General features: G+C 37.9%; 1 protein-coding gene across 3 annotated transcripts; it reads left to right on the forward strand.

Annotated features, from left to right (window-relative positions):
- The first annotated feature begins 5,100 nt into the window (after positions 1-5,100).
- Positions 5,101-22,973, forward strand: LOC134538501 (gastrula zinc finger protein XlCGF8.2DB-like). Of its 3 annotated transcripts, none has more exons than XM_063379877.1 (5): positions 5,101-5,214; positions 8,136-8,225; positions 14,944-15,039; positions 18,219-18,363; positions 21,303-22,973. In XM_063379877.1, exons 2-5 carry the CDS (start codon positions 8,139-8,141, stop codon positions 22,232-22,234), a joined length of 1,260 nt encoding a protein of 419 aa, XP_063235947.1. In that variant the 5' UTR covers positions 5,101-5,214; positions 8,136-8,138; the 3' UTR covers positions 22,235-22,973. The 3 variants fall into 3 exon arrangements, with proteins under 3 accessions (XP_063235947.1, XP_063235948.1, XP_063235949.1); XM_063379878.1 differs by lacking the exon at positions 5,101-5,214 and adding an exon at positions 5,288-5,315; XM_063379879.1 differs by lacking the exon at positions 5,101-5,214 and having other exon boundaries at positions 8,138-12,455.
- Positions 22,974-23,249: the final 276 nt, after the last annotated feature.

Consider the following 23,249-nt stretch of genomic DNA (forward strand, 5'->3'; position numbering starts at 1 on the left):
GTTCCGTGCGTGCGAGAGCAGTGCCCCGCCGTCCTGGTCTCCAGTCCCGTGCCAGCCACCTTCGAGGCTAGGCGTGGTCGCGAGACGCTCCATCAACTCGCCGCTATTATCGCTTTTGGTTCTGTTCTATAGTGTGTTATAATATCTTTTAACTTTTTTCTACCATATGCATGAGTGTTGTTTTGTATCTGGCGTGTCCACGGGCCAAAACACGTGGACTAACTCAACTAGCCTGCACCGCACTTTTTTCCAGCATGGGAGTCGTCCCTCGGCAGCTACACGGGCCGGACGGTCCACCCCTGCTTCCTCGCAGGAGGCTGCTTTACGCGAGAGAGCTGGCGCCGGGCAATACAAGAAAACGGCTGAGAGACGTCCGCCACGCCTCCACGCATCCTACGGAAACGGGTACGCGACAGTATATAGCCATTTTTGTGATCATCAGAGGAAGTACCAAACGTTTTGGTGTGCCAAATGTAACTTTATGATCGTAGTAATAGCTTAGAATACATTTTGTACACTAAACTGGTCATAACATCAAATAATCGCCACTTTAAAATTGCTTGAAAAAATTTGAATTATACCAATTTTTTCGCACGATAGTGCTGCTATTTTTAGGATATTTGGCATTTAAAAAAATGTATCGATGGTTGCTAAACTTGTACTAGAATGCATTGAAATTAGTTTAAAGCCTCGCGCAGGGCACACTTTATTGAAATGGTCTTTTCCTAGCAGTTATTGTGTAGGATATTTTCTGGAATACAGCCTGCGGTTTAGGTTATAGTTGTATCCCAATTAGGTTGTGGTTATTCGCTACCTTACTCGAATGACATGAAATGCCACACTTAATATATCAATAAAAAACTATAGAAAACTGACGCCGACCGCCAATGCTCCTCTATGTCGCATAGACCGCTATGCCTCATCAACGTCTCGTAAAAGCGTGTGCACCGAACGCGCTCGTGCGCGCAGCAAAGCGTAGTGCGTGCGACGAGGCGAACGCCATGCAACGAGTGCTGCGCCGGCGGAAGGATCCGGCCGGGTGTGGCATATCCTTCCGCCGCACTACAACAAATTATTTTAATTATGTTTTCCACAGGTTTTTATTAAACATTATTTTTCATTAATTAATAATTCAGTCTTTGCAAAATTATGTTTCACTGTGCGATTTGTCCCGAACCTGGCCGGTTCAGTTTCCCGCGAAATTCACACGTTTCCGCGGGAGGGCTGGCAGGGAAGGGGGGTCGCGCGCGGCGACACCGGGAGTGTCCTTCGAGAGCTCAACCAGGCCGGCAGCCTGCGCGCAACGCGGAACCTTCAACCTTTGCTTTCACCGACATGTAGTTTTTAATAGTGTAATTTCTTTTCAACCTTTCACGTACAGTTCCGCGGTTGGCCTAAATTTACCATGAGGTACTTAACTTAATTAAATCAGTGCTCCGAGATGAGTGTTCTACGTCTTACGTAAGTACTGTGGGAAGTTTTGTGAATTTACGTCGGCGCTTCACGCCCCAACCTAGCCTACCGGCTACATAGTTTTGGCCCGCACGGGGCAGCCAGCAGGCGACGCGTGCCATCGGACATAATAACGAGTCAGTCCCTGGGACACATCTAGACAACACGTAGAGTCGCCGGAGACACGGGCCTACGTGTCGCTAGCCCAGTTTATTAAGTGTAATGTATTAGTGAATTAGTTGTTCGTCCAAATGTTATCTGTCACGTCAGGGTTTATGTATCATCGTCAATAGTGAAGTGTAGTGATAGTCAAGATATCGTGCGCCATGTCAGAGTATATTGTGTAACTTTCGCATCACGTGTTCAAGTCCGCCCCTCACGCGCATTAAAATCATGAGCCGCCACTGAGGAAGTGAGCTGCGCGTGTGACTAGTCGCGTCGGGCAAACCGTTACGGCCAGAACGGGCAGCACCATGTATTGGGCTGTGCTGTATTAAATTCACCAACTAAACTTTGTGTTATTCTTCAGGCGTCCCGAGTGGCCACAAGGCCGAACCTTCCCTGAGATCACGAACCCGAGCAAAAATCACGTCTAAATAATCAGAGGTAGCGGGGACGGCGTCAAAACATATACCACTGAAATAAATACTTAAAAAAACATTATTTCCTCTCATTTTATTGATATCATTATTTAGGGCCGAATTCAGAGAGCTCTTTGGACGGTTATCCACACACCGAAAGACTTTTCCATTGAAGCTTCTCGGCAGAGAAGTTTTTCAGTGGTTGGTTGACTGCTGGATAAGGAGAGCCAACCACTTGAAAGTGAATGTGGTCTGAAGCTCATTCGAATGCCTGTTCAGTTGAAAATCGGCGGAGCAGTTGATGCTTTTAATATATAATTCCTACATAAAAACGTGTTCATGTATGTTTGTAATTGTTTAAAACATTTTTGTCATATGGCAGATATGTAAAATAATTTTTGGAATTAAATATGCGTTTTTAAAGAAATCGTTTCGCCCGCAAAGTGTGCATCAGACACGTGTTTTGTAGCGATGGCAGAAGATTTGGATGAATTTCCAAATCACATTGACGAGGTTTTTGAATTTTTTGATGATCTTAAAAATGAAAATCCAGTTCCGCGAAGGTATATAAGAAATTTAGCATACCTGTTTGATTTTTGTCGGGATCAAGAGTTCGAAACACAATTTTTTTTCTCTGTAAGAAACTGCATCTGTTTTTTTTTTGTTTTGTTTTCGATTACGGTTTTGTGTTTCTCACGAGATCAAAAATAATCGCTTTTTCATCGGGAGAAAACAGTATAATTTTAGGCAACGTATCCATCTTAAGAAAATTTCTCAACCTCGTGTAGGGTTACCAGACGTCCGGCAAAAGGAGGACATGTCCTCCTTTTTATGTATTTCTTTGCGTCCGGCCGGATTTTCCTTAATGCTCCAAAATGTCCGGCTTTTTTTTATAAAGTGAGATAATTCCTGCAGTTACACTCTGGGCAAAGCACGCGCTGTCCGCAGAGTCATCCCACTAGTAAGTAGTACTATGACAGCTTGACAGGTAGCAGCACATGCAGAAGCACGTGTTTTTAATATGCTGTATATGCGTAGTTTGTTTGATTCTTTATACTGAAACTGTATTAAATGACAAAACATTGTAAAATATCGTACTCCATTGTAATTAATTCATGGCTTTTTTTTTAAATATATATATTGTCCTCCTTTTTAGTGAAATGTCCTCCTTTTGCGAGATGAATGTCGTCCTTTTTTATTATCGTGTCTGGTAACCCTAACTTCGTGTCCAATCCAAACAAAATATTATTTTCAGCGGGAGAGCAAACAAAAGACAATCGAAATGAAATAGGGCGCTGTTCCACACACACTCCAAGTACTTGATCTAAGAAAATTTTTGTGCCATGTTGCCAGATCTTCACTGAAAGTGGATGGGAACAAGCTTTCAGCTGGCAGTCATTCGAAAGGCGTTTTTGAAGTATGAGAGGTGGAGAGTCTGCCAGATGAATGAGAGTTAGATGCGCTTTCGAAGGTCAACTCTGAATTCGGGCCTTAGTATTTACGCCACTCCCGCTGCCTGTTTCAGCTGTTATTTAATTATTAATAATGTGAAATATCTCAGGGGTTTTACGAGGGTTCGGTCTCGTGGCTGCAGGCAGGAGCGCGTCTCGGAGTTTGAAAAAACGTTCAGAAATTACCTGGGCTGTTTAGGCCACCCAGGACGCCTCGTAAATGAATGGAAAACGGTTTACAGGACACTGCACTTTATTCAGTATCAATACACTCATTCGCCCCGAGACTGGCCGTGTCCGTTGTCGGACCGCTATGACACGCGTATCTCTAAACGTGACGGTTCGCGCGACCAAGATAGATTGCAAAGTTATATTGACAAGCTGAAACAGTGGCTTCACGTCCCTATGAATGGTTTAGCATGTAAATGAATGGTTATTGCCACAACCTAGGCTGGCACATAAATACGTAGAAAAGATCCTATGTTCAGGATAGTTTGCAGTCTAACCTGCTACGAAAATTAACGTCTCTGAAATTACGTGGGCACGCCGACTGAAGACGTACACGTAAAAGTTCCTTACACATAAAAGTTAGTCACTTAAATACACGTTACACTTTGCACTATAAAAACGGAGAAAGTTACAAGACGAAAGTAAGTCAGTGCTATACTCAACACTTATTACGGAGGATCTACGACGATAACGATTAATTGGCTAATTAGCCGAAAACTGCGTACCACTACTACGCTGTCCTTAAACTGGACATGGATTTACGTATGAAAAGTAAAGTTCCCTGGTGGGAAGAATTTAATAAATTAAGAGCCGCACGAAATATCGTGCGACTGGGTTGGGGTCGGCGCCGAGTTAATTAAAAGATTTGCGAAAACTTACACTATTGCTGAAATGTTGAAGAGATGCTAGAGTTGATGACCCGACGTTCGCGGAGCGCCCGACCCCTTCGAGCTCCAAACGGTAACTGAGCGCGAGACCGCCCTGCGGCCTCGCGCCTAACCACGTGAAACGCGGGAAAACCGACCCGGCCAGTTTTGGACTTAAAGACAAGTTACAAAATATATGCTTATAAAACAATTAGACATAATTTCCCTTACATGAATCCTCTTTTAAATTGTTATTAATTTAGTTGTTTTAATTTGACAAATAATTATATATAATTAGTTAGGCGCATTGCCACACCCGGCCGGGTGCTGACGTCGCTTTGGTGTTCGTCGCGGCGCACTTTCACACACTCGGCGGACATCACGCTCGGGCGTGTTCGGCGCACTTAAGAGTAAGTGTTGTTGTGACATAACGGCCTGTGCGAACCAGAGGGAGCACCGGCGGTCGACGTCAGTATCACCACTCAACATTTACATTTATAAATCAGCATGGAGTGAGGAGTGAACGATTATTGCCGATTTATTCTTTTAAATTTTAAGCTGCAGATACACCATTACCTAGCAACTAAATAATATTTTGTTTCTAATTTTGTGTGGATGTGATTTTACAGACATTTGGAAGCCATATTGAATTTAGTACATTTTTCAAACACGCAAAGCACTGCTGCTCTCGTGGTCAACAATTTCTCTATGAAGTGTACTTATCTGCACTTACTTCTACTATTGATTGTTTGTTTCATTAAAATTTTAAAAGTCTGGTAGTATTGGCGATTGTTATTAAAGTGAAGAAAAGTGGTTAGAGTTCAGAATTGCACGATTTTGAATACTCTCACTGAGGTATTTCTGTATGAGATTTTTTTTGTTTTTTCCGGAAAGTAGATAAATAAACTGTCAAAATGCATTTGGCGTCTTCCTAACATGTTTACTGATCAATAAAAGTGCGTTTGATACTAAAAGTAGTTTACCGTTTTAAGGAGTGTTTAAGTTAGGTTTTATTTATTTGATGTCAAAATGATTTTTTTTTCTACATGTATTTCCGTCAGGAATAGAATGTCTAGCACTCAGAAGTGCTAATTACAGGTAGACACAAATTTCTCCTGGAGCTGCTACTCTGTAGGGATGTCTTCTCTCTTCCACGGCACAGCTTTATGGCCAAATTCAGAGTCGTATTTCGACAGTTATCCACGCACCGAAAGGCTTTTTAATATAAACTGCTGGGCAGAGACGATTTTCGATGGTTGGTTGATTGCTCTAGGAGGAAAGCCAACCACTTGAAAGGGCATGTGGTCAGCGGCTCATTCAAATGCTTGTTCGTTTGATTGTCGACGAGACAGTTGATGTTTTTAATACATAGGTTTTCACTGAATCGTTTTCGTATGTGCATATTATCTATACAAAACAATTTTGCAGCATGGCAGAATCATAATTTTAATTTCTGTAAAATCTGTTGGAGATGAAAATTGTTTCGCACATGACAATTGCATTGGCAACTTGTGTCGTGTAGCAATGGAAGTAGATTTGGAGGAATTAATAAATCGTATGGACAGGTTTTGTGAATTCTTCGAAAGTCTGAAAAACTGTGCGTTATATTTTGATACATGGGCGACCACATTTTGAAAAGTGCACTGGCCAGCCAATCACGAAAAAAGCTTTTGAAAATATAAACACATTTTATTAATTTATATAAGTATTGTTTAAATTTCACTGTGACCAGCGGTGTAGTAGCTTATCTGGTAACATGCTTGCATGATGCCCAGACTCACAGGTGTTGATTCTTGCTGATGGTCTTATCTTGTGCGACTAGTGAATAATTTTCTGCAAAGTCTATTTGAAGAATTGCTTGACCATCTGTAACATTTTACTTTGCTTTGCTCAAAGTATTGTTCTTAATTGACTTTATTAACAATGGACCAATTTCATTATTACAACAACACCTACATTGACAATTGAAGTAACATAGGTACTATCTGTTAGAATTGGTTAGCAGCAAACATTGGTACAATTAGATACCTGCTGTTAATGTATTCCACAGATTTATGCCTCATATCGCATGAACCCATTATGATCCCAAAATTATTTTAATGCATAAAATAAGAATAATACAATCATTTTTGGGATTTTTTTTTAAATTTTTTAAATTGTAAATTTTTGAGAAAACCAATTTTGGAGGTTTCAATCATATTTTTTGGTATTTTGACATGTGTGTCATATGAAAGCCTATTAAAAAAAATTAAAACGAGACCAATTTGAGCTTTCTAACGTCAACCGTTACCAAATGACAAATATTTTTGTAGATCAGAAACATGCAAAATTTGTGTTATTTTGTATATTTTGTAAATCAATTTTTAAAAAAATCACAAAAAAAAAAAGTAAAAAAAATTTCATTCTAAATTTATTTTATGTACGTAAACGTAAGCTATAAACCAAAAATCATTGAAATCTAAGAGGGTTGGATTGAATTCAAATTAAAACTGTGCTGATTTGACGTGGAATTACTCAATTTTTAGTTCTGTGGTGAAGAGCTAAGGATAAGCATTAGTCAGCTTTATATATTATTGTGAAATTGAAATCATTGGGTGTCAGAGTTAATAGGCCCAGTAGCAAAATTTATCATTTTAATATTTTTACTGAAAATTTAAATTTTATCTCGGGGAATATGAAAATCACTTGCTCATAAATAAGTTTATAACATACTAGACCTAGATTATATACGTACTTGCTCAACTAACACAAGGATGCAAGATACAAAATAGTCACGCACACTCAATTCAAACTATGCACCTTTTTTTATAAAATTTGTAAGAACGCTGAGCTTATTTTCGACTTCTTGTAATTTGGCTTGCGCTTCTGCCTTCTTATTTGAAGTGATTAATCGTGAGAAGTATAGTTATGCAAATGCAGGGTGCCACCTGACCAGGAATATAGGAAAACAGAACAACCAAGAATTTTTTTTTTTTTTTTGCCACTTAGAGACGTGGGAGAAACCAGTGAATTTGTTGTGAAAGCCATCTGGGAGTCATAGGTTTGCGTAGCAAGCTGGAAATAGCTCAGGTGAAAAACTATACTCTCTGCCTAGAACCTGCATCACTTATGCCACTTTAGTTTGCTGTTGTTTATTTCCTAGCCTTCCGCCTGGCCATGATGGGACCGTTGATAAACACACCAGCCCCAGGATTTCTTGTTTTACTCTCTCCAGTTTTCAACCACACAGTCTTAACACTTACTTTTAAATTCGTGGTGATGTATGATATGTCATGTAAAAAACTGAAGGAACTCAATTTAGGAAAAACCCTCCAATATGTCATACATAGTTCCTGGCAATGTCTACCAATCTCTCTTTTTTTTTTCCTAAAATCTGCCCCATATTTCTATCCCGTTGCGCCAATTAGTGAGAGTTTCCAGTTACAGATCACACTTTTAGTATATGCCTACCTAAAAAATGTTTATCAAAGAAGAATAGAGTGTTTTAGTTGCAGTATTTATTTGAGAGAACAATAATCCTTGTAACTTGCCAGGAGGCGTGGTACGTGATTGCCTGTGTTGAAGGTAGTATTCAAAGTAGTTGTGGTTATAAGTCAAGGCCGCTGACCTCTATAGCACTGGTTGTTCGTAAATGAGTAAGAGGAACACTCGTGAAATTGAGACTGGAAAACGTAACTCAGTAGCTGTGTTTGGCATTTGTTGGTATTTGATGGTATTCGAGGCAACCCCTCCTTGTGCTTGTAAGTACCACAGTGTGTGTTGACTTGTGGTTGCAGACAATGGCTGAAGGTGTGTGTGTTGAGGAGGACCTAGTGAAGCCTGAGCCGTTTGAAACTGTGCTCCTGCCCGTGAAGGAAGAGATGAAGGTTAGTGCTGGCAGCTTATACCGTGAGGCTGTTACTGTTGCAAATATTAACTAAGGGAAAATGTTATTTAAAGTAGCTTGGCTTCTGGGTTGTAGCCGCGTCCTTGGCGAATAATTCACCGACATTTCGGTCAACATTGCAGTCATCAGGGAGCAGTTACCTTCTAAAGTTCTTAAAAGTAAACTGCCTTTATATACTCTCGCCTGATTGGCTGCAGCTGTGGGCCAATCAGGCAGGATTACTTGTAAGAACTTCAGTAGGTAACTGCTCCCTAATGATGGCGACTGCAATGTTGACCGAAACGTCGGTGAATTATCCGCCAAGGATGCGGCTACAACCCAGAAGCCAAGCTACTTCAGACAATGGCCGTGAAAGCCTGCGAACATTATTAATGTTATTTAAGTTATAAAAGTTGCTTACCTTTTAATTTTGTGTCTGTCCGTAAAATTTGCTGATTATTCTTTTGGTTTTCATCTGGGAGTTCTGTTGCTTTCCTAGAAGTCAAGTGTAGAGCTTGTTATAAGTGGGTTCAAAAGACTCGAGGGAAACTTTCGGCACAGCAAATTTCTTATTGTTCCCACCACAAAAACTGTGATGCTCAGAACTCTCGCGGAGGCCGGCGTCACTGCTTTTATACTCTTGGCAGACTTTCTGGAAAACGGACTGGGGGGTTGGAAGTGCCACTCCGCATGGCAGCCTTGGGAAACCCGCAGAATTCCCAGGACGCTGAAGGGGTCATTGAGGCGGGAGGGTGCGAGGGAAGTGGAAAGGGGTAGGGGGTAGCGAGGACCCTTGTAATCCGGTCAGGCACGCGTGGCATGCCTTACACCAGTGGACGGCGCGTGACATCAGTGACCGTGCGGTGCCGCCAGCCAGCTGCGAACCTGGAGCCTGTCGTGGTCCTGTCTGTGCTCGTAACAATATATTACTAAAGCTGCAAACCAGAATATTGAAGATTTATGATTCACATTTTACCGTTACTTTCTGCTCGGCTGGGATTATTAAAAAGTATAAAAAAAACCTATAAAAATATACGTAGTGTATAATAATAATAATAAGAGTTCCAAAAAATACTATTATTGGTGCATTAAAATTAAATTTATCAGGCCTGTTACATTCAGCACAAAGCAAGTCTTATTTCATCTTAACTTGTGCACATGCTACTTCCCAACGAAGTTCCATTTAGACGTAAAGAAAAACAAAATGAGAGTCCTCGATTCCATGCAATTCAATATCTTCCTGCTCAATATGACTCCACTGGCGTAACAGGTGTGGCAACGCCACCAAACTGTTCACTATCATAAAATACGTGCAAAATTTACACTTGAAAATATGTTTTGTCTACACTCAGCAGCTAAAGCAGTTACGTGAGCCCTTACCATCATTTATGAAACGTATCAGCAAAGCTAAAAATAAGTAATGTGTTTGTTCATCTCCGCTTAACACAAGCTTGTGCTCCGCAAAGTCAACTGTCAAATTGCAACTTCAATCGACCGATCTTGTAAATTCAATACTTCCCCACACGAGGGGTTTACCTTTCGTCCTTAGCTCAATAGTCTCACTTTTTGAAGCGGTGTAGACGTCCCTCCGGTGTAAGCTACACCCAGCACAACTCGGTCGTCCTCGACAGCACGGCAGCGAATGTCTCTTTGCGCAACTCAGTTCACTTGCTTCGTCGTTTCCAGCTTCGGCCTCCGGCGGCTCACAACCGAAAACACCCCAGTACCGGCCGTCAGCGTGTGTTGGGGCAAGCAAAGGCAATCCTCAAACAGTTTATTAAATTATGTCAAAAATGTCTTTCAACCATAAATAAATATTAAAAATAATAATTTTTTTAACGTATCGATAAAGTTAACGACATAAACAGTAACGGCATAAATTAAGTGAACTTAATTACGTGAAATAAACGGACGTACCAACTGTGAGAAAATGTTACCAGCAACATTCAAACAATCATTACAAAATGTACCAGTGAAATGTGACCCGCTAGAAAACAGGGAAAACTGTACTGAAATGAAGACATGACGGTAACGATAAACTTAAGCCATTAAAAATGCTGGCAGCTCAGCACGTAATGACATGTGGCTGCAAATGTCAACAGCCGGAATCCTTCTAAAAAAAATCTTAACCCAAGCTTTTCAAATGATGCAGGTTATAGAATGTGCCGTACAATAGAATGCTGGACTAAAGGTCTTTTACTTTATAACATTCTATCTTATATATAAAATTCTCGTGTCACAGTTTTCGTTGCCATACTCCTCCGAAACGGCTTGACCGATTTTAATGAAATTTTTTGTGCTTATCCGGTATCTATGAGAATCAGCCAACATCTATTTTTCATCCCCCTAAATGTTAGGGGTAGTCCACCCCTAAATTTTTTTTTTATTTCCAGTTTTTGGTAGGAAATCACCATGGCAACGGCTGTAGTGCAGTCCTCATCACCGTTGAAATTTTGCAAGTACTTTAAATATCAAAAATTGCCTTTTTTTTCAAGTATATATATTTTACAGACTTGAAACTTCACAGTAATGTTCCTTATGTTAAGCAGGATGACATTTTCCGAAAATTAGATCCCATAGGTGGTTAAAACCAGGCAACAGTGGGTACTTTGTTTGCATGAGAACAGTATTTTGCATTGTTCATGCCTTCTGCGTCTCCATGGCAACGGGCATCGCGCGGCAGTGGCGTACCCACAACGAGGGGCATGTATTATGAGCGGCGCAAGAGTGATCTGCCTGTAGACTGCCGTAGCGAAGTACGGGTACATCAGTTTTATGTTGCGTGCACGAGTCGGGAAACCATCGGTACATTATACAGCATTGTAATAAATTTTCACTGAATTTTTTATTATTTACCATTACTGCAAATGGGAGATGTGGCTTAATTTTTTTCCATTAGTATAGCCGTGCGAAGCCGGGTCGGGCAGCTAGTTCAGAATAAGTTTTCAATTTTTGACACCTGCTATTGCCAACATTCAGTATTAAATATTGTAAAAAAATAAGTAACAGAATAATTTATGATACAGAATAAGTTATTCTGGTGCTACAATAATCTGTTTTCAATGTTTGCTGGAACATGTAAATACAGCTAAGTGCATGATTTTGTGGGTAAATTTTAGAGAGTTGCGTAATTTTTTTTAGTGTAGCTGTTAGCATGCCATGTATTGGTACAAAAGGCTTTACGTTCACGCTTCTTGTAAATAATGCACATAAATGCCGATGTAAATGAGGCCATTTTTATGAACCTTTCAGTTGAAAATATATTCATGTTTATAAGTAAATAACAATACACTTTTAAAATCTGTAATCTAGATATGACAAGCAAGCAAAAAAAAGTATAATGAAATTCCAAAAAATATATAGCATTTCTTATATAAATAAGAAGCATATTGTAAAAGTTATCAACCAGAACTAGACAAGGAATGTAAAACAGGAAAATAATTTTACTTTTGTGCATACAATTTACTGATAAATATTATGAAAATGCCGTAGTTGATGAGTTTTTTTATTATTTATCTGTCATTTTATAGCTAATTGGAAAAGCAGATGTTTGATACTGTTTAGAGTTTTTTGCTCATTAGAAACCAAACAGAACAGTTTTACAGATACAATATTAAACATGGAAAAAAACCTTGTGTAAGTGTTGTAATACATACACACATTATTTTCTGCACATTGATTGTTCTGCTTTGATTATTTTTTGTGGTTTCATTAATTGTTTACTGTGGTTCAATACCAACATTCCTTTGCTCCATTGTATAGGTGTAAATAAATAGCCTTGTGGCCGGCAGGGCCACATTTTTTACGTGTAATTTATTTTTGTTGCTGGTCTCTAGTTTTACATGGTTTTTTATTTCACGTATTTATACGCCTTTTTTAATTAATGTTAATTTATCTGTAAATTTTTTTTTAATTATATTTGTTTCTGTTAATTAGTAATACCCCGTTTGGTAGCTATCGATTATGAGTTTAAGAACATTGATTGTGTTTCACGTAAATACCACTTGGCGAGCGCCCGGCGGTGGGCTGATGACGTCAGACATTCGGCTTGCCGGGAGTGAAAATCAGCTGGGGCCGCGTGGAGTGTGTGGCGAGTGACCGTCGAGGACAGAGCCATGTGACGGCGCGGACTGGTGTGCCGGACGGCAACGGGCGACGAAGAGTATGGGGGTGGAGGCTCCACGCTGGGTGACAGGGCAATGGTTTGCCCTGTGATACTGAAGAAATCAAGGTAAAGAGAGGCCGCAATTTTGATTTTTACCCTCGTGGTGCTGCACTGGTTTTTGGCAAACCTAATGAACTGTGTATTTTCCCATACTAAATTTTATTTGGACGGAACTTTTATTAGCCTGTTTGGTGAAGAGGCCCATTTGTTTCACACGTTGTTCCAGTGTGGGATTTTTTAAATTGGTCGCCCGTTTGCCTGTAGTTGTAATAAAAGTATAAGTTTGGAAGAAACGAACATTTTGCAATTTGTTTTTGAGACTTAGTCTTCGGAATTTGCATACTTAAAGTTGCATTTAGCTAATATAACCAGCTTGTGCAGTATTATTAAATGGGTGCGATCATTATTGGACTACATGCGCAGCCTGATGTTGGTTGGTGCAGCCATTCTACGTTTTTATGAAATCATTGGCAATTGAATAAGGAAGTAAGACTTTGTTTGAAGTAGATGATAAATACTTCTGTGGTAACATGGTAATGTTACGTAAAGAGTTTTTGCTACATTTCCCTTAAAAATAAGATAATTTTTTTTGATCATCGTTCACGCCTTTGTGAATTCGTACCTATGGCCCGGCGTGGCATTAGACTCTGGAGTTGGTGAGGAAGGTCAGGAAGCCAGCGCACGCCTAGGATATTAACTTTGTTTTTTTGGCAAGTCTTTAGCAACGAACATCAGAAGAAACACTAAACTGTTGATTGAGAGTTTAAGAACTTTATTTAAATAAATTTTTTGTACTTCAGTTTTATTATTGTAGAATTTTTTATATATTTGTATTGATTGTCTTGTTTGATTTTTGGTATTAGGGTAGTCAGTAAATTTTGATATTTTATAGTGGCCACGCCTCACGCCCTTATATATTTTTATACTTGTTGTTATCAGTATTTATATTTTTATGATGTTTTAAAGGTTATTGTTAGTATCGCAAATGGGGATAAGATGCTGCCATTATTAACGTCAGCTTTTGTAACTAAGCTTGTATGGTTATGTATAGTAAATACTATTTTTGCAAATTTCTATTTTTTAATAACATACGTCCAAAGTCTTGCCTCTTGTTTGTTTAATGGTTACTCTGCTATTATATCCTTTGAAGTTTTTGGCCTGACCCCTGGGCAGTGGTGTGGGGAATTTATATTGTTTAGCTTTTTATGCCTGGTTTTAATATTTATTTTTTCCCTTCGCGCCCAGAGTGAGTCGGGGACGCAACCCCTCTTCCAATTAAGGAGGAAGAAGGGTTACAGCCTACATACAGAATCTCTACTAGATGAATGTAAATCTACTTTTCGTATTGCCTACCACAAGCCCACCAATATGACAAACAAGACAGCAAAATTACAAAGAGAACACGTGTTATACATTTCATGACTCATGCTAGGCAGTGGAAAATTTCATTAATCTTCATTTAGTTGTAATTAAACGTTGCTTCTAAAATTTAAAATTAAGTTTTAATCACAGTTTTATTGAAGTAATCAATCAAAATTAAAAAATACTGTGACATAGTTGGCATCTCTATGAAATTTTACAGACTAATCATACAAACCAACATGACTTAAGTAATCAACAATTTAAATCTTGACACTGAATTTAAAACTGCATAAAAAATACCTTTCTATTGTCATCACACACGAAACTAATGCAAACTGTTAACGTGAGACTCATAGAAAAATTTTTATACTAGACAAATTAACTAGCTAGACAAAATATCGACGAAGCTCCGATATTTTTGGCTGGGCCGACCACACAGTCAGTTCACATCACAGCCTCGGAGTCTCTCTCTGTTAATCTTCACCTCCTTGTTCATGAAATTACAAATGCTAGCTGTCAAAAAATTAAAATGTGGAGTTCAAGTACATCCAAAAATTGCGTCATCAAGGTCTACATCCAATCAGTGCATTAAAACAAGAACAAGATTATAATCTTTCAAACAATATCCAAATACCTCAAAAGAAATTGTAAAATTAGTGTTTAGGTTTAACATAATTATTAAAACAGATATTTTGAGTTGCAAAATTATTATGTTTACAATATCTTCAACAGATTAACAGTGGGTGTAATCCGAAGAGAATACAGACTGGGAGTATACAATCTTGGGAGACCAAACACCATCTATGGTAACGGTGAAGAAAATGAATGATAAAATATAAAGTTTCAGCATATTCTGTACAACAGGTTGTAGTTCAATGTCAACAATTTTCAATAACTAAAAGGAATTTTTTTTTTTTAATTTTAGAATTTGTAAAAAAAAAAGGTTTTAAAGGAAACTGTTGGTTTTTAGCAAATACTATGTGCACTTCAAATCGACTTATTCATTCAAATATCTGTTTTCAATATTTCCAGAACATCAGGTTGGTTTTTTGTGTCATACTTTTTAGCTACAAAAAAGTTTTTTCATTGGTTATTCAGTTCTCTAACTGCACGCAGCAATTATTTAATTTGCGTTATGTTCTGTGTCTGGTACGAACATGTACCGTCCAGTGAGATGTGAGGAATGTGGCAGGGTGAAGACGAGGGTGACGGGGGGTGGATGTCGTCCTACGCTGAGACCATGCTCCCTCCGGCCGAGACCGTCGACGAGAGCAGGGCCAACGTGAAGGTAATAATCAAAAATTTATTATTTAGCGGCTGTTCAGAGGCATGAATCATATAAAGTCAATAGTTTTGGTTTTTTTTTTTTTTTAAATATAAATTCTCTTCCCGCAATTTTTTGTAAAATGGGGCCTGAAATAAAACTCCGAACTGATTCTGTATCGATTAGAGCTAGTATTTCATAGTCGCCAATTACTGCATTAGCATAGAGCAATACTGTAGGAATATTTACCTTCACTGTAGGTACAGGAGGTTGAAAATTGTTTTTTTTTGGAATATTAACCACCCTTTTGTCACACAAATATTAAATTTCTTATACTGGAAATAATTTCAGGGTGTCTACAAAACCAGCTCTACAAAATTCCCTGACTTTTCCCTGTTTTCCAGATCAAAATTTGTGATTTTCCCTGACCTTTCTTGTAAATTGTAAGATTATTTTTTTAATTTTGTTTCCTTAGTTTTGGTGTGGGAGTGTGTGTGCGTGCGATTGCATAATAGTATCTATACGGAAATAAAAAACCTTATATATTTAACTGAACAGACCTTCGGTGCATTGTAACATGTTTGCAAATATGTAATGAAAAACTTAAACTAAAGGCAGAGTAAACAATAGTGTACTTACCATGCAATACAAATGTTTTAACTTTCAAAATAAGAGTAAGTATTTCAAGCAATAAAATATTATGCATATAGATAAACAAACCATTTAAATGTAATCCCAACATCTGTACTAATCCACACACAAACATATGACCACACTGAAATAACACAGCACTACGCAGAAAAATTACTGATTCCTCAGTGTGTCTATTTCAGATTCCAAACGACTTGCTTCCTTTGCAGCATATTCCAGTAATTTTGCTTTTTTTTCTCCAAGTCTTTCACAGCAATTTCAGCATACCTTTTTTGCCACCTTTCTTTTTCCATGGAACAAGCATCAATGGACTCTTTAGCTTTCACCTCTGCATACTTCGCTCGAGAATTTCTGGCCGCATGAATAAGAGATTTGGTGATAGGGACATCTCTCACTTCACCATAGGATAGGACAGCATCATAGACGATACACCGTGCAATCAATGAGGTCTCCTTCTGATTCGTCATTAAACACTCAGCATTTACAGAAAAACCCCGTTCAACGTTCAAGTTTCCATGTGACAGAATCATGATCATCTTCATTACTCTTAGAACTGATGGATTACTACCATTCTCTTGAAAAATGCTATTCCAAAATGAATCCAAACGCACTGTACTTCTTGTGTACTTCTTAAGAGATACTGTTACAGAAGGAAGAGAACAAACGCTCTGAAATTCTGTAAGAACATCGCCAGCGGTTGAACCAGAAAGCCAACGATTTTCCGTCAGAATGTCAAGCAGAGAAGTCATTCGCCGTGCTCGAAGTTTGGGATCAGCTGCGACCGAAGGATCAAAGCATGTAATTGCTCTTGTCAGTGGATAAGCTAAAGGACTACGTTCCAACAACTTTGACACCATTTTCGCTAATGCATTGCAACAATCACGACGGAACTCCATAATCTGAAGGTCTTTAGTGCAGCACGACATGCAAACCCAATATCAATTTTTTCAAATGATGTTAGATTCTTAGTATCTTTTACATCTATAGATTTAGGACTACTTGCTGTTTTAAATACCTCTTCTTTTACAAACCTTGTCATTAGGTTGTTCAAAACAGGTGTGAGAGCACTGTGCAAAAAAGGGGCCAAAGGTAGATCTGATTGGAATTCAGTGAGAAAAGATTCTACATGATTGGCCAGGGTTATGAAGAATGCAAGCTTTGCTTCTATTAGGGGATCTTTAATAGCAGCAGAAAGAGTTTTGAAACTATCAATTTTTTGAGGGTAATAACATCCACACCCACGAATCCGGCCGGCAGCCATTACCAAAACATAACAAGAAACTGCCTCTGGCACAGAGCAAAAGGAACACACTAGCACACCCTACCGGAAAGTAAGGTACTACACAACTAATTTTGTTAAAGTCCTAGAAAAACCGCAACAGAAAATACTGCTGCGCAAGCAAGCAGTAATTGTAAATTTTAGTAAAATAATTATTAATTGCCTTGAGAATTTCCCTGACTTTTATGAGGCTAAGTTAAAATTCCCTGACATTTCCCTGACTTTTCCAGAAAAAATTAATTCCCTGACATTTCCCTGTTTTCCAGATTTGTCAACACCCTGAATTTGCTTACTACATAATAAAATTTGCTATGTAATATCTTATGTAATAAAATACGGTAGTCAAAATATACTTCCAATTTTTTTTTTTGCGGGGGGGGGGGGGGAGGATTGCTGGATAAAATTTTTAATATATATACCGGTTATATGTTCTCGTTGAGTCAAGATTTTAAAGTTGTTGTATTAATATATTGATGAAAAATATGCAAAATTACTTCTTTTGTAGTAACTACACCCTTATTGTTTGCTTAAGTCCCAACATGTTCCTATAAGGACAGTGTATTTATTCCCTGCATATAATGTTTCACGAATGCTTATATTATAACGTTTGCTTTCTAAATTTCAGCAAGTGCAAACATATGTTTTAAAACCTAATTATTCCAACACTCATCGCATCTGTGAAGTTTAATTTGTTATAAGGTTTACTTTACACTTTATGTGTGTTTTTGTCTTAAATCATAGATGTAGATTGTTCAAATAGAATTGTAAGCAAAAACAAAATGTAAGTGTGCCAAAACACTAGTGCTATGTGTTAGTGCTGGCGATTGAAAGTACATAACATTAACAGTGACGAGTCTGTTGGCACCCTTGTATTGTAGTTTTTTTTTTTTTTTTTTTCAGATATACTAATGTAGGTCTATAATATTCTTGGTGCCCAGTAAATACTTCAAGTTTTTTATTTATGTAACAGTCAGACCAAGTAGAGTTAGTTAGCTCTTAGCTGAAGGTTTATACTGTTACAAGATTGTACTTTAGTTTTTACTTGCTCTGCGACTACATTCATAATCCTTTTTTGAGATTAAGTGATTGTCTGTTCTAAAAACAGTTCACACTATCTGATCAGTTGCGTGAGACCTGTCATATAATTTTTAAGTTTGAACAAAATTAATTAAATTATTCTTGAAGGAACTGCACGGAGCAGTTATTTAATTTGCGTTGTGTTCTGCATGTGCTATGAACAGCGACGGCCAGTGAGACGTGAGGAATGTGGCAGGGTGACGGAGGGTGGATGTCGTCCTACGCCGAGACGGTGCCCGCTCCGGCCGAGACAGTCGAGAGCAGGGTGGCGGTGAAGGAAGAGGCAACCGTAGAGGACCTCCAGGCGTGGGAGCAGCTAGGAGAGGCACCCTCGCTCTCAGGTGCGTATCTGCGGGGAGCAGGATGAAGTGAAGTCACTCGTCGCACTTGGTGTGCCGTACTGCCCACACTTTCTCCGCTACGCCCGGTGGCAGGAACAGAATTTCCGACAGCAGCGAGAAACCACGATGTTTTAACTATTGACAATTTGGATCTCCTCTGGACTATGTGCTCTTATATCGTCAGTAGAAGAGGGGGAGGGAATAGGCTACCCAACACATCGGCATGGAAATGCTTTTGTTTAATTTTTTTTAGTGTTGATTAGAAACAATGTTCCTTTTGATGACGACTTTGAAGTACGTTATTGTTTTAATTGATAATGGGGATTAAGGTGCATGTGGTCTCATATCAGAGTGGCCATCCGACTGGGAAAATTGGGAAACCTTGAATTAGGCATGAATATTTTTGTTGCTGGGAAATCTGGGAGAAACCCTTGAATGTTGGCAAGCCATCGTTAATTATTTGTTTGCCTAGCAAGTTGAGAATAGATTGGTTGAAAATCTTCATGCAGTTCCTACAAACTGTTTAATTTATACCATTTTTGAACTGTGTTTACAGCTTATTATAAAAACTACTAGCCGTGCCTACAGACTGCATCACTTATGTCATTTTTGAATGCTGCAAAAAAGGGACTGCAGGAATTTGTTAAATGATCTCTCAGCCATTTTTACTGTGCGTTGTCAGCGACCACGGGATTTTATGTTAAAAGTATCTTTGAACATTGAATATTTTTTATCCAAATGATGAACTAATTTTTTTTTGAGCAAGTGGAAGTTGTTTGTTTCTGCTAGTTTTATTTTTGGCATTTAAATAATTCTTAATTGGAAGATGGCCACTATTGTGCTTTGTTAATGTTTGCAAAAAAAAATACTGTGAAACGCAGTTAATGTTGTCAAGATACTTATTTCATTCAAATATTAACTATAGTAACAGTTTCTGGAACGTGGCACCCAGCAAAATTTACTCAAGTGTTTTTTTTTTTTGTGACAGGTCAATTAGAGCTAACCGTAGATCTGACTTGTTTCCAAGTAAATTGTCAGAAATACTTAAGAACATTAATTAATGTAACATGAGCAAAAAAAATTGCTCCAATATGAATACAGTCAAACCTCCATCTATCGAACTCGCATGTATCGATTGTCCGTGTTTATCGTATACTTTCTACGGTCCCGGCAAAATTGCCATACAACTAAGGTTAAAAAAGTCCGCTTGTACCGATGTTCGAATTATCGTTTTGTCCGCATTCATCGTACAAAATATGTGGTCCCGGCACTATAAATTATAATAGATGATCGTTTAACCTTAAAGATTTTGCAGAAATAACCATTTCTTAGAAAGAAACCGTCATAAAAACAGTAACGATAGTATACAATGGTAAATATCACCTTGAATCTGCAGCCAAGTAATGGAGCACGTAAATATGAAGAAAAGACAAATGAACAACTTACGAAGAAATATGGATGATGTACCATAACTACAGTACAAACCCAATTGTTATCCTAAGATAATTACCATAAAATGAACTAAAGATTCTTTGTCTATACCATAATTACTACAGAAGCACGATAGCTACCACATTTGCACTACAGTTACCGTAACAACCGAGATGTCTATTTACCGTGACGGTGATGTATTTATTTATGACATATTAAAATTAAAGAACATTATTGAAAAAAGGGATGTTAAATTTAAATATGTACGTTTGGCACATGTTGCGAAGAAATAATGCGATCTGAAAGAATGCAGTACTACTACGAAACTGAAAAGGGTACTCGTGGATTTTTAGGTTATGGCAGTCTCTCTCGTTTTTCAGTAATATCGGCCAAAAATTAACAAGCGTATCGGAAGTCGGCAGAAATGCTGATTCAATTAAATATTGGCAAAATCGGCTTCTTCAGTACAGCTCTACATTTGATGACATGAGTAAACATATTTCAGACTTCAGGATATTGAAAATGACTAATTTCCATGTAGATTTATTATGCTTATGTTTTTTTTTTTTTTGCAAGTGTAAATTGAATTAAGTAAAATACCTCCATTTTTATTTATTTTTCAACTGATTTAACTTTAAAGACAAGTAACTGATATATTTCTGACACTAATTTTGAGGTTGAAATATTTTTTAAAAATTCTTAGGTTGAAGTCCACATCTATTGAATGTCCGCATCTACTGAATTTTTTTGTTGGTCCCCTGAAAAACGATAGATAGAGGTTTGACTGTAGTCCCAAAATAGATAATTAGCGGTGATTTACATTATACCAAAGTATCCGTTCAAGTAGGTATCACAACTTTAAAAGCATAATAAATCTTCACTGAAATGTTTTATCAGAAGTGGGGAAACTCACAACAGCAGGGACAGAAACGGATGAAACATGCGCCATTCCGCCAGAGGAAAGCACTGACGCTCATAGGTGATGGTCTGCCTCTATGGCAGAGGGTTATAGACATGGTTGTGGGATGACGCCCAGGCTATGCTACAGTGGTCACTGTGAGCACCAACCAGAGACTGCCGAGGATACGTGTAGAGAAACTATGCTGCCAACCCGCATTAAGTTGGCAGAAGGCTTATAACTACAACTATTTACAAACTTTCACTTTATTGTGTTTTATTTTATTTGTTTTGTGTTAAATATGTATGGTAACCTTGTATGGAAATATAAAATTTACGTAACTTTTGGCAGCGGATATTTTACTGTTATTCTGCATTTAATTTTTGACTTCATCGTATTTTCAAATTCATTATCATCGAGAGATACCCTTGTGATTTTTTTTATAATTTCAACACTGACTGCTTTGACCTTAAACATTCAATTCTTTTGAACTTAGTATTTAAAATATACAGTTTCTCTTCCAATAATTTTATGTCGAGCATAGAATGTATGAACTGTAGAAATTTTACATCAAAATAAGTATGTTCTAATTTTTATTCTTTTTTTGTAGAGTGCATTGCAAGAAATGAATTTCATACCACGGAGGAAGAAAGGACAGAAGATAAGGAAGATTCAGAACTATCAGTTTGCATGGATAACCATTCAGCATCTCTGCAATCTGCTTGCTCATTTCAGTCATTACATTTAGGGACATTGAGCTTAAGTTTGGAGGGTAAAAACCAAGATCAGAAGAAATTGTTGAAATGCAGTATGCAACCTGGTGTGGTTGATAATAATAATAGAGCGACGCACTACGTCAGGAGATACTTTTCATGTGCTCAATGTTCTGCCAAATTAACTCAGAAGTGTCATTTGATTGCTCATCTCAGAACGCACAATGGTGAAAAGCCGTTTTCATGTTCACTATGTTCTGCTAGGTTCACTACAAAAAGTAAATTGAATTTACACGTGAGATCACACTCTGGTGATAAGCCATTTTCATGTTCACTGTGTTCTGTTAAGTTCACTACGAAAGGTAAACTTAATTCCCACCTGAAATCGCACACAGGTGACAAACCATTTTCGTGTTCTATGTGCTTTGCTAAGTTCACTACGAAAAGTAGATTGAATGCACATCTAAAAACACACATTGGTGACAAGCCATTCTCGTGTTCACTGTGCTTTGCTAAGTTCACTACAAAAAGTAGTTTGATTCCACACCTAAGATCACACACTGGTGAGAAGCCGTTCTCATGTTTGTTATGTTCTGCTAAGTTCACCATAAAAAGTAGACTGGATTTACACCTAAGAACACACACTGGTGAGAAACCATTCTCGTGTTCACTGTGTTTCACCAAGTTCACTCAGAAGTTTCATTTGGTCGCACATCTAAGAAGACATACTGGTGAGAAGCCATTCTCGTGTTCAATATGTTTTACCAAGTTCTTTACAAAAAGTAATTTGATTTCACACCTAAGAATACACACGAAAAAAGTAGTTTGAAATTACACCCAAGATCACACTGGAGAGAAGTCATTCCCATGTTAACTGTGTTCTGCCAATTTCACCAAGGGCCGTTTGCACAGAATAATTTAGTGGCCGTGACCACTAGTGTTGACGAGAAATCCCCACCCACTAGGCTTAGCAATTGGTCAGTTCAGGCATATCTGGTGGTAGTGCCCACTAACTTTCTAGTCAAGGAATTCAGTGATCGATTGAGCTCACTACAATTGCATCTAGTGAAGGTTTTCTGCTAAGTGGCGGTTTTCAAGTGAGTTTCCACCTGGGAGTTGTTGATGGATATGTGGGCGTAAATACGAATATTTCTAAAAAAAAAAAAAAAAAATGTTGCTTGTTATATAAATAACTGATGTTACATGGTGATATTTTAAAAAAAAAATTTTTTTTGTTTAAGAACCAAAGAATAAATGTGGCTCTTAAAAATTCTAATAAAGATTATTCCTTTCAGGTTCATATATATGATTTAGCTTTGTTTAAATGTTGATGTGTTTGTAAAAAATTAAGGATTTGTGTTATGAATCTTGTGGAAAAAGTGGTACATATGTACTTGCAAATATGTTTGGTGGTGATCGTGAAGTTATATCACGAGAGTTTAGCAAAAAAAAAAAGGACGATTGACAACAAATAGTGTTCAATGTGCAGCGAATTTTCTTTCGTATTGTGTAAAATTTCATAAAATCGGAACACCTCAGTAATTAAATTCATTATTTTGTACTTGTTAGCCATGGTTCATTCATTCCCCCCCCCCCCCTTTTTTTTTTTTTAAATGTATGTTAATGTAATCCTATCATATGGATATTTTAAACTCCAGTGACAGTGTTAAGTATTTTATCAACAGTGTAATTAATGTAAATTTTATTTTAAGAAGGCAATATGTATTGCGAACAAAAAATTGATCTGGTCGCACAGTAACATTTATTGGAATTACTTCAAATTAGATCATGTACCTTGCTTGTCCAGTCTAAATCTCATTGGGCACTAGCTCTTAACTAGAGCT

This window comes from Bacillus rossius, chromosome 13 (assembly GCF_032445375.1).
Source record: "Bacillus rossius redtenbacheri isolate Brsri chromosome 13, Brsri_v3, whole genome shotgun sequence".
In the NCBI taxonomy this organism is placed as follows: Eukaryota; Metazoa; Arthropoda; class Insecta; order Phasmatodea; family Bacillidae; genus Bacillus; species Bacillus rossius.